The sequence below is a fragment of the Falco rusticolus genome, chromosome 2, assembly GCF_015220075.1.
Source record: "Falco rusticolus isolate bFalRus1 chromosome 2, bFalRus1.pri, whole genome shotgun sequence".
NCBI lineage: Eukaryota > Metazoa > Chordata > Aves > Falconiformes > Falconidae > Falco > Falco rusticolus.
The window spans coordinates 77,134,064-77,151,236 of NC_051188.1; the positions used below are offsets into that span (position 1 = coordinate 77,134,064).

The following is a 17,173-nucleotide window of genomic DNA, read 5'->3' on the forward strand; positions in this document are numbered from 1 at the left end:
AGTGCTTCATTGCTTGAAAGAACTATGTTACTTTTCAGTCCTTAGTCCAGCATGAATCAAGTACCCCTTCTTGTTTGGTTTTGCTTGCGAGCAGGAATGAACATCTATTTCAGACCCCTCATTTGCTTTACTTTTCCCAAATTTTTAAAACCTAACCTGTAAAGCTGCTCTTCTGTGGAGCTCTGTAACAGATTTACCTACCGGTATATATGTTCCTTGTCTTTGTACGATCTTTCAAATTTTTTACATACACAAAACTAGGAATTTAAAGTTGTGGCACCCTTTTGTGTTGAACTTGTGTCTCCCTGTTCTTCTGCAGAACAGGATAAAATCCAGTCTTGAAGGATATTGCAGAAGGAAATTGTTGTTTGTGAATTAAATGGATACAAAAACAATGACTACTCTATAGAATATATATGCAGACAGTAATAATTTTATTCGGAGCACAGTCTGAGGAGTGTCAAGGACATTATGTTAAATACAATGAAAATAAAAATATCTATTGTATGGCAACCTATTCAGTGAGCACTACTTCCATTCTGTCCCTTAAAATAAATAGGGTATTCATGTAACTAAATAATATCATAACTTACTTTCATAGATGCACTAAATTAAAACTGTGGAAGTATTGTGGTGTTTCCAAGCTTTCGTGTACAGTACTCTTCAATTTTAATGTTCTTTCAGTCCAGTGTGTACCGGGGTGGAGGCTTCTGGTCTATGTGAAGGCCTGTGCACAGGTTCAGTTCTCACTGTTTACCTGTGGGACTGTAGGGTTTTTTTCAGATGTATTCTTAGGCAGCCTGTTTCTTAAGAATAGAAATGTGAAAACAGAATTCTCATAAAGCTTAAGATTATTAACTTTGAAAGTTAGAATACTTGTGTTTCCCATAGGTTTTAGCTGAGAATTTTGGCAATCTTGGGCTTTGTTTATAAAAAAAGTAGTTTCACAATATTTTCTCAGCTCTTAAGATTTTTCAGAGTATACTCAAAGTAATATTTATATGTTAATGAAATACAGATGTGTATGTATTGTTGGCAATGAGTTAAATTATAAGTTGCTCATGAATTTTAGAATTTTCTGTCTCTTGTTGTGGGAAGATTATAGTGAGCAGGGGCATTTAGCCTTTCTGGTACCAGATTTTTGAAGTGGCTAGGGAGAGACACATAACACAGTCTCCCCCTGTCGCAGGTCTTGGCCACCATATTCCTGTAGTAGAAGGAACTAGTGTCCCCTGTAGAAAAGCAATAAAGCACATGCATGCAAGTCCTGTCCAAAGTGCACCTCCTGCTGCAACTCATCTAGGGAAGAGGATAGTCAAGGCAGGCACAACAGCGTCAGAACAGTTAAGAAGCCTGCTCTTGGGCTGTCTTTTCTCCAGGTTGTCTCTGCCATGTGACCAGACACATGACAGGCAAGTCATGTCAAAGGACTGCAAACTGTTGGGAAAGACAGCACCCAGAAGTGATTTTATGTCACCTCCTAAGCATTTAGTCTTCTCTGCAGCTCTGTCCCTTAGGAAGGAGCACAAGCAGGAAGTTTCTGTGGGCAAGGTATATTGGCCTAGTGAACAAGACTGGAAAGGGTGGTTGTTTCTAAGTTTAGGGCTTAATTTTGCTTTGAGAGAAAGTAGCATTTGGCATTTCTTTACAGGGAAGCTGACTGAATCGTTATTATAGAATAGCTTCTGTAGTGGCCATTCTTAATAATATAATTCCTCCACAATAATATAGTTCCTCCACAGAAGGAACTGGTGTGGGATATTTATAACAGAGTTCTTTGTTCTACAGTAGCTGCTGCAGGTAATTTCCCTTTGTTCCCTGGGTTCTTTCAGCTTTCCTCGTTCCAGAGCAAGCTGAGTGAAGTCAGTGTACCTTCACATTCTCATGCGGTCATTTTAAATGCAATGCATGAGGACAATAGGGAAAGCGGTGTTTCAGTAGAGCAGTAGTTCACTTAGAGTTCAGCTTGGCATTTGCTTTTTGCTTAAAAGATGATTGTTCTAAACTCTAAAATCCCAAGTGTTTGACATTTATTATGCTTAGGCAGAGCTCAGGTAGGTCTAACTTGTCTTAAATGTGGATTTATTTGAGCAGAGAGTTCTCAAGATACAAGTGTTTGTCTCCATTGGTAATGGCTCACTGCCTGTTTTAGGATGTGCTAATACAATGTAGAGGAGGTTGGGTATTAAAACAATGCAAAGATCAGTTGTCTTGCTTTTCCAGAGTCGTTTCTTAGAGGTACAGTCAATGTAATAGCTGAGGTATCATAATGCTCATTGGCGCTGAGAACTTCTCCAAACATGGATTTCAAAAAACTAGGTTGACTAGTGCTATGCAAAATTATTAATTTTGTAAAAAAAGGTGGATCTTACATGAAGGAAGAGGGCTGTACAGTTCCTCAACTAATACAGTATTTTTCTCTGAGGAGACATTTGGCTATTTTCACATTCAGTAATCTGAATACAGAAAAAAAAAATAACGAGATGGGAGGATGCTTTCATCTGTGGTGGCATAGCAGGGACTGGAAGTAAAAGGATTTGAAGTCTGGACCAGTCATATGCAATACTAAGAACTACCGTGCTTGGTCTGTGGTGAAGGCCCACAAGCTCTTCAACTCCGAGTGTGGAAATGAGAATACCCATTGTGGTGAACGATACAGTTCACACTTTCATTCTCTGGTCGTGTTTTTCTGGCAGGTTCTCATTCAGCTGCGAACGTATCGCTGGTATGGAATACCTCTGCTGCACATTGCTGAATGACCCAAATAATAGACAGCAGAGATAGAAAAGGGAAAGTGAGGATGGGGCAGGAGGGAGAGGAGGTGAAAGGAAGCTCAAAACATTTAGGGTCAAAGTGATGATCTTTATAGGGAAAATGTTGATGAACAGGAAGAGGAGTTCTAGCAACACAAAGAGAATGAAGTAAGACAAGTTGTGCAGAGGTGAAAGTTTCATATTTCATAATGAGATGACCCCACAGTCCAGGATAAAACCCCCAAGGATTATTGCCACTGATTCCAATTTAGTTCTGCATTATTTCTGCCAGTTAAATGCTATTGTGCCATACAAGTCTTTAATTTATGGATCCGATAAAAAGGTTTGCCTCTTCTTTGAGCTGAACTGGACAAAGAGGTGGGAAAATGAGGACAGCGATGTCACTAGGAAACAGCCAAGTGTTCTGCGGAAGTAGTAATCACTGCCTGGAAGCCAGGTGCAGAGGGCTTAGGTACAGAAGGGGCTATGAAGTTGTTAGAATTTTAAAAGAAATCAGTTACATAGCAGGTTAGTGGTAAGTTCTCAAACATGGGGAATGACTACATTAGAACTTTGAAAGAAAGTATGAAATAGAATGCTGGTGTGACTTTCACTGCTTTTACTTGCCTCATCTTGCACAACAGTCAACAGACAGTGAAATATTTTTAAAGCTGTTGCAAAGGTTATGTTGTGAAGCAGAGGACTCTGTGTTCTGGTGTCATGAAATCAAGGTCAGGTGCTGCACTGGAAGATGCTTTTGTTGGTCTTGAAGGCAAGCTTGTGTAACTCAGAGGGTCAAAAGTGTTGTAATGGTCCTTTTTTGGTTTTCATTTTACATTGTGACATAAGTAGGTATGAAAAAATATTAAGGAAATGTCACTTCTTTTAATGTGCTAATGATTCTAATGTCTGAGTTTGTCTCTCTTTTTATCCTTCACTATAAGTATACGTAAATAAAATACTTCAGTGGAACTGTGACAAGAGGGACAAAGAAAGTCACATACGTACCTTGAAAAGCAGAGTATATCTTTAATGATATACTGGGTGACAGAACTGCGAAGAAGCTATTTAATTGGTACTGGGATTTTCACATGCAGTCCTACATGACAGAGGAGCTGACCTAACAACTCCTGATTCAAAGGGAGAAATCTTGTCACTTACTGTGTGCTGACATTTGTGGCACAGTCACAGAACTGTTGAGACTGGAGGAGACCTCTGGAGGTCACCTGGCCCAACCTGCCCCTGCTCATGCAGGGCCACCTACAGCTGGTTGCCCAGTACTGTGACCAGCTGGGTTTGAGTATCTCCCAGAACGTGTTATCCACAGCTTCTCTGGGCAAGTTGTACCAGTGCTCAGTCAGTGACTGTGAGAAAGGCTGTAGCATGATTTCTAATTCTATTAGACATCAGCCCATCTTGTCCAGGGAATAGACTTTCCAATGGCCCAGTTGTATGGAAAACTTCGGTTGAAATTTTTGTACTGTATTCTTAGATACCAAATTCAAATGACCACAATACACACACTTTTGCAGAAACAACGATCTGCTCATGGGGTGGGCACACAGTCACCTGCAACTCTTGCCATCAGTTGGTGAATATTTATGCCTTGCTTTATGTTGAAAGCAGGCCAGCAATGCACTGCACCACTTGGTTACCTTATGATACTTTTTTTTGGAGGAGATGATGCCTAAATTAGTTACATAGACTGATGTCAAAATGAATCTAAAATGGGTGAGGTGGAAATTGAAATTTGAAACTGCATGAGTTTTTAAAAATTACGCAAAATAGTACCAAATGTTTTCCTACATTAAACCAACTGTGGTTTATTTATAGACTGTTCAATAATTACCAGCTCAAGTATTTTTCTACTTTGAGTTACTAAGTTCTTTGATAATTGGAAAAGTCATTTAAAACAAAGGTATTTTGAATGAGGGAAGTTATTTCCCATCCTCACCAAATTATCAACAGGTTGAATATATTCTTGCACTTGGGCTCTTCCACTGTGTTAAGATGATGCTTTAAAGAAATGAATGTTACCTTCTTCCATATGTTAGGGCAATCCTTTTTTGCAGTATCTGCATTTTCATATAGTCCTGAGTTATGAACCTCGTTTGAGGTTATAATTTAAGTTTTCTCTGTCATATGTATGCTATTGGTATATGTTTAAAAGTAAACATTTCTTCTGGTTATGGTAACAGTGGTTTGTTCATACAGTAATGTAGCATTTTATTAATGATCACTTCTTCCTCACTTGCTGATTTCCAGAGACAGTAAATTTACACAAGTCAAGAAGTTACTATTGTTATCGTTTATATTTTGCTTATATTATGGTGTATGGAACGTCTAATGACATAGAGTATTCTGAACAGCTTCATTTCAAAAGAGCTGTTACATTCATGACTGTAGGAGAAAAGGAATATATACTCTCGAGGCTGAAACAAGGGATGCCTGCTGTAGCTGGACCTTCTTTATGACAATTTCTGGTTTAGTTTTGTCACAGGCAAATACATGTTTGCTGTAAACTGTCACAACTTAAACTGCAAATATACATACAGGTATATATTTTTGTGCCATTTGCTGAACTAACGCATTAGCTAAAGCCCATTCATAATGTAATTCTGCCCACTCCCAATCTGTAATCTCTTCCCTTAATGTACTTAATGCATAGAGATCTTGGCATACTTTTTGTTTTCTGTCACTTGGTTTCCTTCCCAGGGTGCTTCACAACATGTTATCCTTTGAATTTACAGTGGTTAGAAAGGAAGATTGATGATTGGCTAGACCTTGCTCCTTAGATATTTGTATCCTGTAGAAGTTGCGGCTGTGGCATGGTAGCGAGCCCCTGTGGATGTTGGTATTCCCGTGGTGGTCAGTAGATTTACTTTTTTGAATGTCTAGAGCTCTCCAAATGAACTTCAGCCACCAGGGGTTTTGTGAAGCTCAATTAATAGATGTACACAAATGTTCCTTTTTCTATAGCTGACTGACTCCTCGGCCTAAAACTAAAGGAGGTCAAGATTGCTATTCTAGCCAATTCATCTTTCTCCCCTCATTTCTTCCTAACATGTCATTAGTTGTTTCTTGGCTCATAATAGTAAGTTATGAGTGTTCTCTTGGGATTAGATGTACCGGGGTAGGATTGCAGGTATCCTGGAACAAAGTCTGAAATGTGGCAAGGGCAGGTATTTCATCAGGGTCTATGTCCTCAACATGATTTGTTTTTGTTGATAGCTAAGACTGCTTTCAGCAACAGAAGTGTGTGAACTCCTGTATCTCCTGTTTCACTGACAGTAAGAAATCATAAAGGTGAAAATTACTTGGCTACTGATCTTTCAGAACCTTGTAGCTACAGTTCTTAAACTTTTGACCCAGGTAGTTCTTGCTTATTGCTAGCATGGTTAAGGGTTGATACCACCATACTCACAGAGACTATTAAAATGCCTTTCTATTTGGTATAAGAACATGGTGTATGAGCTAGCTGATTTCCATCTGTTTACTTGTAACAGACTTTGCATCATGAAACTCTTGTCAGGCTCTTGAGTTTAATAATGTCCCCTTTTCTGAGACTCAGTACTGCGTTGTGAAACCAGTTTACATTTCTTCCGAAGAACAACGGTTTGTAAAAAGTTCTTTATTGGATACAATTTTGATTCATGTATGTTGACATCATAGGTTGTGTATGACTTTCCTCCAAGCAAATACGTAACTGCTTCTTAGTCACAAACATTAAATCTCCCCCAAAAATGTAAATTGACTGAATAAAGAAGTAAGTTATTTGCTTAACTGTGGTTCTTAGAGAAGCTTTCTTTGTGATTCTGCAGTCCAATTGCCTTGTTATAAATTATGAAGCTCTGTTTTTCTGGGGCATTGCTTTTGCATTGATTGAGTTGGTCGAAGTGACCAACATCAGTTTGGAAGACCGGGAAGACTATAGCCTCACTGTCCTGACAATGGACTCCGACATTGTCGGAGAAAGGGTGTGCAACTATGGAAAGTTTAAAACTGAACCGAAAGACTGGTATTACAACTGTTCTTTTTGTGGAGTAATTATACTTCTACTCCCTGCCCCCCCCCCCCTTTTTTTTTTTAAGTACGTGTATTGCATTATTCAGTTTGTCCTCAGATTTGTTGTGATCTTTGGGGTGAGTGTCAGAAGATACTATGAAGTCAAATTGTAAATGACAACTCCGTCGTACTGGGATTTTTGTGTGTATATTTGTGAGCCTTTTTTAAGGGACATGTGCAAGTGTAGAATTTTTTTAAATTAAATTTGTTTTTGTTATCAGATGTGCTAGATATCTAGTATGCTATTGGGAAACTGTGGCCTGGGGTAAAACTTTTAAAGTAATTGGCTCTATAATTTAGAATTAATGGTATTTTTTGACTATTTGATTTAAATATTGTTTTGACTTTTAATTCAGTCACCATGATGTTGCTAAATGATATTATTTTTCTTCAGGTTAAGCAGAATTAAAAGAACAGAATGTAGGCATAGCAGATAATGTCTTACATTTGTCCACCCATTCTTATGGCACTGTTTGGTGTATCTTGAAAAGTAAATGTACACTAAATTTATCAAGTTGTATAGATGGAAGATTAACTCTGATTCTGTAGTAGAAATGAAGTTTGAATATTAAGAATATATAGTAGCAAGGAAAAAAAATTATACTGTTTTTACATGGTCTAATATATAAATTATATATTTTTATATATTATATATTTTTTATATATATATATAATTTATATATATATAAATTAATATATAAAGGAACCATGATTATCTTTGAGAGAGATCAGCTGATGCGTTAGAAACTTTGCACATAGTTTTCCGCTGTATTTAAATATGAACTTGTGAAGTTCATAATCCATAATTTTAAATTTAAAAAAGAAGATGACAATCTGTTGTCCAATTCATAGGTGAATATAAGTTGTTACTTGAAAAGAGAAAAAGATGAAGTATTGTAAAAAGTTTACACTCAGATATTTCACTGTGTCTTTAAATGTTGGAGGACAGATTCGGAGCTTACTGTGATCTGTATTTGTTAAAAACCATAAAGCAATTTTTAATGGATGTTTTACAGAGGAGTTAATTTTCTGTGCAGTGTTGACTTTTAGCTTATAATGGTTTGATGTCATGAATTTCTTTATTTTATTTCCGTTTGTAAGGTCATCTTGATACTTCATCGTGTTACCAGAGGCACTGTAATGCACACAAAAAAGGGGTTTTCATTTATCATAGTTCCTTCATGAAGGTCTGGGGTGGGGGGTTTTATTTGTTTGTTGTTATTTTTTTGTTGTTTTTTTTTTCCTTTTCTTGTTTTAAAGTAAAATTTTGAAGATTTAATAAAACATTGTGAAAATATGTGGGTGCTTGTGGGCAACCGATTCGTTTTCTGGAGCAGTTTGTTCTGTTAAGTCTTTTAGTAGTACTGAATTGTGACACTGGAGAAAAAGACCAGTGGTCTGTCAGTGTATGTTTCACTGTACAATTCTACTTCACATCTTTTAATGTAACAGTGATTATACTGTGTATAGGCTTCCTTATTTATAGCTGTTGAATATGATTTTTTTAACTCTTTTGATTTAACATACTTCTCTGAAATGATTTTAATGTAAAATGGTGTTTGATTCCATCCCATGCAGTTCTGCTGCTGCTCTGATAGGTGCTGAGTCAATGATGCAGTGTCATTTTCAATATTTTATTTTTTCTTAACTTAGAATAGGTGGTGAATTGAGCAGTCAGTCATTTTTAAGAAAGTCAAATTGATGTGTGGTGTTCATCTACTGTTTTCCACTGATTTTCTTGCAGGGTTTTGATTGTAAAAGAAATGGAGATTTCCCTTGCTGGTTAGGTGCTTGGTTGTTTCATGTCTTGCTTCTAAATTTAATCTACACCAATAATTGTGCTTCTAGATTTCAGCTTCTGATTCCACACGTATTCCTTTAGTGGCAGTGTTGGCTTCAGTGCACCTGGCTGCTTGTCCCATCCTGCTGTGTTGCTTACATTGTACCAACATGGCAACCATCTAGAGGATTTCCCCACTCTGGCGTATTCAGCAAAAAGAAAAAGGACTAATGTTAAAAGTGGAGCATGCTAAAACTTCATTAGCAAACAAAGCAAGCCAAATTGTACTTTAACCTGTCCTCTGTTTACTGTTAGAGGACAGTGAAGGTGCAAGTAGATTGTGAGCCACTTAAATGCCACCTGATGTGTCAAACAAGAGTTGAGAGGTGTGGGATCTGTCCCGGTTAGAGGCAGATTCTGTGCCTGTGGAATCTGGCATTTTTCAGGATGTTACGGAATCTAGTACTTCGGCCTTATGTTTTGCCAGTCTCCTGCAACTTGACACCAAGTGTTGTGTTTGTCTCTTGCTGTGCAGTTGCTTCTTGCAGTCTGATTTCATATTCCCAAAAAGGAATTAATTCAAGTTACAGTGCTTGCTACCTATAGCTTGATGAAACTCAGCAGTAGGAGTTGGAAAGCTGGGCTGAAATACAGCATGCGTTGGAAGAAGGGTGGAAGTTAAAAATGTAGGCTAGCGAGCTAAGCAGTTTGTAGGAAGGCATAAACATTGGAGCCAGGGAAGATGAGCTGCTAAGGCTGGGCAGTAGCTTTTCTTCTCCTTCTAGTTTATTTTGGTACAGTCAGTCCAGAATGTTGCTGTGAGCAACCTCAAAAGGCAGAACTTTTATGTTTTTCTGGCTTTCATGGAATCCATACACAAAATCCGTATCTTTGCAAAGAATCCCTGTCAGATTCTGATTGAATTGACACATAGGTGGAGATGTTAGAGAAGGGATGTTACAGGTAAATAGGGATAAACTATTAATGAAAAATTTGTTACAGTGAAATGGGAGGAAGCACTTCAGCTAGATAATCTTTGTGTAAGGATGATTTCTGCGTTCATTGTGTATGAAAAATCCTGTGTATGTTAGAAATGGTGAAACTATTAGTGTTTATAACCTCTGTAGGCTAGGATGAGGGCTAACTGAGGTAAATATTTTTCAGGCCGTTAACTGCATTGAAAACTCACATTGTCTTTGCAGGAGGAGAGACTTCAGCATGCAAACCTTCATCTGTTCGGCTTGCACCATCGTTTTCATTCCATGCTGCTGGCCTTCAGATGGCTGGACAGATGTCCCATTCACATCAGCAGTATAGTGATCGTCGGCAGCAGAACATAAATGACCAACAGGTTTCTGCCTTATCATATGCTGACCAGATTCAGCAACCTTTAACATTAACAAACCAGGTAAGTGATTAAAAAAAAAAAGTAATTTTAGATGTAATAATTCTTTCTCTAAATATATAGACACACCTGTAAATTACAGGATCAGAGCATATGTTTTTGTGGTCTGGGGTTTTTTGGTTTTTTTAATTAACTCCTGACTCTTCAAGGATGGGTGGACAGCTAAGTTTCTGGAAGTTGTTTTTAAACATCTGGTACATATTTATTGTGATTATTCTACTTCTAATGTTTTTCAAATGAGAGGGGAGAAAGATTGTTGAAGTGGAGAGTTGGAAAGAGAGTTTAATAGTAGCTTTTTTTTTTTTTTTTTTTTTTAGGGCTGTTTGATGTTAGAATATGATTGCTTTATTACTTGTTCTTAATGGACAGCATTTTAATGCAGAGTCACTGGTTAGTGTATTTGGAATAGAGAGGTTTGCACAAAAGACACAGTTAAGGAACATATGCTTTGTTAAAAGCAAAATCTAAAGCTGTGCTATCATTGGGGTTTTACTGCTACTAATTTATGACTTACTATTGCAAGGAGGTAAAATTAACACAAGGATTATGATGAATATGCATGCTTTTGAGCTGAAAAGATCAATGTTTCTTCCGTACTGGCTTTTGAGTTGCTAGAACTGCTGGAGTTTCCTAGCTTAATAGTGCTAAGTTGCTAGCAACAAGAGCTAGTATTGTCCAGTGTAAGAGATAATCTTATGGCACAGTCCAGTTGTGGAGATGCGAACGCAGATAGATTTCAAAGCTTCACATGTAGAAGTCTGTAAGTCAGAGCTTCAGAATTTGGTGCAGGCTGATGAGGCATGTTTCACTTAGAGGATTTGAGAGTGAAGTCTCTTGCTGCTACTGGATTCAAGTCTGTTCTCATGTTCAGGATGGTTTCAGTAGATAAATCTACAGTACCGTCAAGATATGCTTTGTTGGTATTGCTCTGTAGGAAGACACTTCTGCAGAAAGAGGGAAGGATTAGAGAGGATGAGAATGGTCAAACTAAATGCCAGGATATTTGATAGTAGGATTTGGAGATCTGTAATGATTAGGGCTCTGTGAAGAATGGCAAAGTGAATGAAGCCGGCAAAGGATGTTTTTACTTTCATGAGAGTCACTCAGTAGGAACAGTAAATCTGTTCATATATAATAGTATTTAGCTTGAGAAACCTACAAAGGTATTTTATGTGACTTTTTCGGTTAAAGGTTCACCAAAACCTCCACAATGAGGTTAGTGAATCAGTCAGCCAATTAAGAAAAGTTGCTGCATTCCTTAAACCTTTCAAGGTACCCCTTATGTAAGTGCTGCCATCTGGCATCACATTTGTCAGCTTTAGTGTGCATTAGTGCTTCGTTGTTCATGTTTTCAGACCAAACAGCAAATTCAAGGAACTTCAGGATGTATCGCCATCCGTTGCTGTTTGTAGTCACAATGGCTTTAAAATGGTAGTTGAATAATAGAAAGCTGAAGAATAGTTTTCAGGGAGTAGCCAAGAATTGTTGACCAAAGAATGCAGCCCATTGAAATGAGGATGTAGATGTAGGGAAAAAGCTGTGTTTGGCTTCAGGAAGTTATCCATATGAAGAAGTGATCAGCTGGCCACCTTGATAATGGCAGTCAAGCTGTCTTCGTAACACTAACGCTCTTTTATAGAATCAGTGTTTTTATTTTTCCAATTCCATCTTGGTTTTTTCTGCGTTGTGGCTTCTGTCTTCCTATTTTACTGTAATTGAGTTGTTGAAGTCTCCAGTCCTCTGCCCTCTGCCTGAGCAGCTCAGAATTGTTACTCCTTTATCTTTGTGACCTGCTTTCAGCACCTTTGGCTTTGATGGTGGCCAACTCTTTGAAGTCTTGTGACTACTTGCCTTTCATGACTCTTTTCTCCTTTGAGTTCTTGTGCATCTCCCATCAACAAGACCCAGGAAGAGTTCTCCTCACCAGATTCCAGTTTGATGTGGAGGTTCTATATGAGCCTCTATTGGGGAGTCTCAGTGGCATTTTGCCTTTGCACTGCACTTCTGGTTAATCTTATCTGCAAAAGCAAATCCAGCTGACATCTTTATGCTAGTGAGTCAGATCATCTGTTCTAGATCAAATCTTGTCTCTGCAAAAAAAAATTCTTGTTCTTTCTCTTTCAATAGCCTTTTGTCAGCTGTAGTTCATCTTGATTGAAATAAAAATCTTACTTTTTTTTTTTCTTCTTATAAATGCCACGGCCCTCTATTGTTGAAGGTGTTGCTGTCTTATATTTCTCCATTGCTGAGGACTGCCGTCTTGCCTTTTGCTCCAGATGTAATAGCATACCATGTAGGTTTTAATGTTTGAATGATACATACATCTTAACAGTTTCTTTCTTTATTACATTTCTGCAGGAATCTGTTTTATTCAAGGTATTGCCTTGAATATGCTGCAACTTGTTTCTCTTTGACCTTGATAAAAGCAGTTCTGTCCTGTATATGTCAATTCTGTAAAACAGTTGCAGAGATCATTTTCTGAACCGTCCCTGCGCGGTTGTTTCATTCTTCTGTTGGAATCCCACAACTAGTTCTTTCTGTTATGTACTTGGCTGTTACTAAAGCTTCTAACACCAGACTAACCTTTTAGTAATGGCTAATTCTCTTCAGTCACGTAAGGTGACAAATGTCTGTTTTCAAGTAGATACAGTTAGGATCATGTTTTTAACGTGGGCAGCAAAAGGAATATATTGGCTGAATGTCTGTGGTAGAAGGCCTGCTTGGTAGTTTTATCTAATACAGCCATAAAAAAAACAGGAGGAAGAGCAGGGTGACTTTTGGCAGACAGAGGAGGTGTAATTCTCAAAGGGTAGATCCTTTCAGTGCAACGTCTTGCATCCAGTCAAACAGACAAGAAGTTACGTCTCTGAGCTTCAGTTTCCCAGAATTTCCTAAGGCAGCAGTGACTGTCAGCAGCCTAGACGATTGGGTCAGCTTTGGTGCTGCTGGTTTCCACAGCCTGAAAGTCGCCCATTTGGGTGCAAGCGTCCCACAGTTGGTTAATAGCGAGTCGCCAGCCCCGTGGCTCCTGGGAGCGCTCCGTGACCGTGTCGGCGGGGGAGCCGGGTGGGCCATCCGAGCGGGAGGCTGTCCGGGGCGGCTGCGGTTGTGCCGGGACCGCCGGGCAGATTCCTGTCCTTTCCCGAGCTCCAGCCACCATCTGCTGGGCAGAGTGCTGCACTGCACCGCCTGCCTCCCCGCCTGGCCGCCCGCTGCCTCGCCAGCTCGCCTGGTGGTTGGGAAGGCAGCCCTCTCTCCCTGTGAAGTATTCCGTCGTTTCGATAAACTCGCTTCTGTTAAATAATTTGCGGAGCAGCTTAGCCTATCTTTGAGTGACTCTTTCACCGAAAGAATTGAGAATGCAAATGTGATGAAGGTTGCTTTCTTGCTTGTCGCGTTTGATGAGCTGTGTAGACACAGAGTATTTTGTCTAAATCCAGACAAAATTGACTTGCTTGAAAATTAAAACCCAGGATGAAGTGTCAGCTTTTGGGATGCTAAAGTTTTATAGAAAGAATAGGTAGCATGTAGTTCTTCTCTGAAAATAAATTTCTTCAGGTTGCAGCAAGATATGTAAGGATACTGCTTCTCAGTTGCTAAGAGTAGCTGTTAAGTTTTAGCATGTAGAACAGCATTTTCTGTAAATGATGTAATTTTGATAAATAGCAAAGATGATCTCCCTTATTATGTTTTTTTCAGGTTATTTCTTGTCTTTCTTTTTGCTGAAGACAGTTTTTAGAGGAGTATTGTATCGTTCAAGTTCCTGTAATGATTTTCATTCATAACTAAATAATAGGGAAGCTAGGCCTTGAATGTTAATTTATTGTTTTTATTCCTGCTCTATCTTGCTTGTTTTTTGATTTGTAATGGCTTGCAGACCATATTCTGGTCTTTTATGAATCATTCACAGTTGCAGATTAAAGGTTAGGAAACAGTAATGACAATTTATATTAAAGTTATATAAATCATGTGTATTTATATTCTGCGTTACCCTTAAAATATTATTTACATAAGCTTCACTTGCACCTATTGCTTTATGTCTATGGTCACCAAAACCTACTCATCTCATCATTGGCAAGGAGCAAATAACAGGAAGATACTTCAAAGCCAGCCAGGTTGCTTTGTTTTTCACTTATTTATGAGGTTTTAAATTACAGTTAAGAACTTCCATCTCTGTCTTTTTTTGTTGTTGTTCTTTTTTTTCTTGTTTTTTCTTCAGTAGTTAGGTTTGAGGCTTTTGTTTCCCCAAACCTGCTGGATTATAATGGTTTACTTTAAATCTGTGATTCACCAAGTGCCCAGGCCTGCTGGCAGGATGGGGGTCCTGCTCTTGGTTGTGTGGTCTTACCTCTCTTGAGTGCCAGAACCAGCTTCAGGAAAACAGTAAGAGCGTGTGACCTAGAGTAAACAGAAAGGATGAGATCTGTGGGACTTTCCTCCTTCAGCAGTAACAAACAGTAATACTTCTTTGTCCGATTCAACACAGCCTGATGTGAATAGAAGATAAAAGTTTTCACAACTTCAGACAAGTGTTTCTTTTCTGCTGTGCTAATGTTTGTCTTCATCATAGATACGGGGATCGCCCAAAACTTTTTTCAGTTTAAGTACAAAAGATCAGAAAACTGATCTATTTGATAACAAAGTTGAGTTGAGATTCCTGGGCAGATTTTGGTAACAGATTCCAACAGTTTAGCTTTCATAAAACACTTGGAATTCAAAGGTCAGGCTGACAATCTAAACATCTTTCTCTCTCTATGTATCTAAGATCACTTACCACCAGCAGAATTCTAGGTTTTACTGACCAGATGTTGGCCAGAGATTTTATTGATTGCAACTAGATAATTGCAAAGTTAATGTGTTCTAGCAGGCAGTAGCAAATTATCAGTTACTTCAGCTACCTAATCAGCAGTATTAGTACTAGTGATGGTCAGACTTCACCAGACTGTCACGAATGTGAGCATGCAGTTTGTTTCAGTAGAAGCATTTCTCTCACTTTCCATTTATCTCAGACATTTTTTTAGAAAAATAAGTTTACACTCTGGCAGCAAGAATTTCAGAGTGGGGCTTTTCACTCCCTTTCTCTCTCTGCTCCCCACTTTTTTCTTTTTTGTTAAACTGTTGTGCTGAGTCAGACAAGGTAAAATCTTGGCAGATGACCCTTCTTTCCTTGCTGGTTTTATTTAACTGTTTTAACTTTAAACTTAGCTGTTTCTTAGTATTACTTTTATTCAACAACCTCATTTATTTGGGGAAGGAAGCCAGAACAGGAGGGAAGTACTCACAGAACACAAGTCAGTGATTAAAGTAGTTAGACTGAAATTTTGTCCCTACCTGCATACAGTTCCGGCTCAGAGTACAATCAGTTTGAAGAATAGTCTTAGATTTCGCTTGTTTCGTTCTTTGACACACACGCTTTTTTCTCCTTGGTAATTTTTCTAAAAACTTGAAGTTTGCTGTATATTATGGGGAAGTGTGACTGTGGTTATAGCAATTAGACATCTGTTTTGCTGACCTTCTGGAGACACCGTCTATTATTACGTGGCTGCCCACCGCGATATGCTATTAGCATTGACTTCCTATCCTATATTATTGTGATGCAAGAAGGGTTTTGAATAGCAAGTTGTGTTAGGAGATTAGACTAATCCATTCAGTTAATATGAGAGTCTATTATATAGGCCTTTACAATGGGAATTCTTGCTAAAAGTTGCCCTGATAGTATAAAATCTTCGTTATTTATTCTGTTTGTGAAATGGAATGTGTACTGTACACAAACAGAACTTCTCTTTTTTTTCTCCCCTTTTAATGAATGTGGATGGTAATGGATCTTTCTTTTTTTAAAAAAATCTGAATTAAAGCATTCTATTGACAGAAAAAAAAAAAATATATGCTCAGAATTTCCTGTAATCAAAATAAAATGCATTTAGTGAGGAGCAGTGCCATCTGTTTTTTAGGTAACAAAGCGTATGTCCAAAGAGAGAGAAATACGTTGCTTCTTCCTTCATTCATTAAACCTCAAAGACTCTGCTAGTTAAAATAACGTACCTGAGTTAAAAGTCATAGTTTCCTTAAAACATGGTTTGTCTCAAATGTGTCAAGTACACATAAGTGGTGCTATCGCTTGCCTTTTGCTGTGTCATGTGTGTTTGATTAATAGGTAAGGAAATAAAATTTCAGTTTGTTACTTGTAATTTTCATCATGGTACCATCGCAGGTAGCTGTACTGTTTCCATTGAGACTTAAGTGTGGACCAGTCAGAATGTGATGGGTATTTACTGACTTAAATAATTGTAACGAAAGTAGTTTCTTGTCTCTCAGTGTTTAAATACAAGCATATATTTTGATTTGTGTTCTATCTTTAGGAAGATCTGAGGTTGCAGTGTTGCTGTCTGGCCACCAGATAGAGACTGAAGCTTGTGCAATAGGATCTTTCTTTTCCTGTCCTTTTGTTTTTTTCTTTTGTGGTTGAGCATTTGAAGCTAAGAGGGAAATCAGTACTACCCCAATGATAAAGAATTTGTGAGCGTTAGTGTATTAAAATGGATAATGACCACTTTGTTCCATAGTCCTCCATCATCAGGAAGAAGGGAACAAGAGTCTCCAAAAGGATCTTGGAAAAAGCAGAGAATGTTACAAATTTTGCAATATAACAGGGGGAAGGAGAAAAGGTCGATTCTTTATCTTCTGTCACCTAACACTTTATGAACCCAGGATAGCAAAAAGTACCTGTTAAAAAGTTCATACAGGTTTAAAATGTGCCCTCAGACATGTGTGGCTGCCTAAATGCACAACTAAAAGCACAATTTTCAAATAAGGTACTGGCAGGAAGCAACATGGGTTAATCTGCAGGATTGTAATTATTTATGATTAGGGAACAGCAGCAAAATATTTTTTTTTCCTAAGCTGTTTATTTCAGAGTTGAAATTAGATTATTTTTTTTTTCAGTAAGCAAGCAAATTTGGCTTATAAATTAGAAAATAAATATGAATACTGTTCTACAAATTCCCTTTCCAAATTGGAGCAACCTTAATGTCTGAACAGTTGATCTGAACTGTGGAGTTCTTCCACACTATGACTCTTTCCTCAAAACTTCTAACTTGTGTAATGGAGACCCTGTGGTGGTTATGTCAGCCTAGGACAGAGACTGGTCCCTGCCACTATTCGTGCACCACA

At 38.1% G+C, this 17,173-nt stretch overlaps 1 protein-coding gene across 1 annotated transcript in view; it reads left to right on the top strand.

The window, feature by feature from the left end:
* DYRK1A (dual specificity tyrosine phosphorylation regulated kinase 1A) overlaps nt 1-17,173 on the top strand; it is an 89,564-nt gene that overhangs the window by 54,164 nt on the left and 18,227 nt on the right. The window contains exon 3 of the mRNA XM_037376520.1: nt 9,801-10,006. Within this exon, the coding sequence (XP_037232417.1) occupies nt 9,801-10,006 (206 nt within the window). The remainder of the gene's footprint in view (nt 1-9,800; nt 10,007-17,173) is intronic.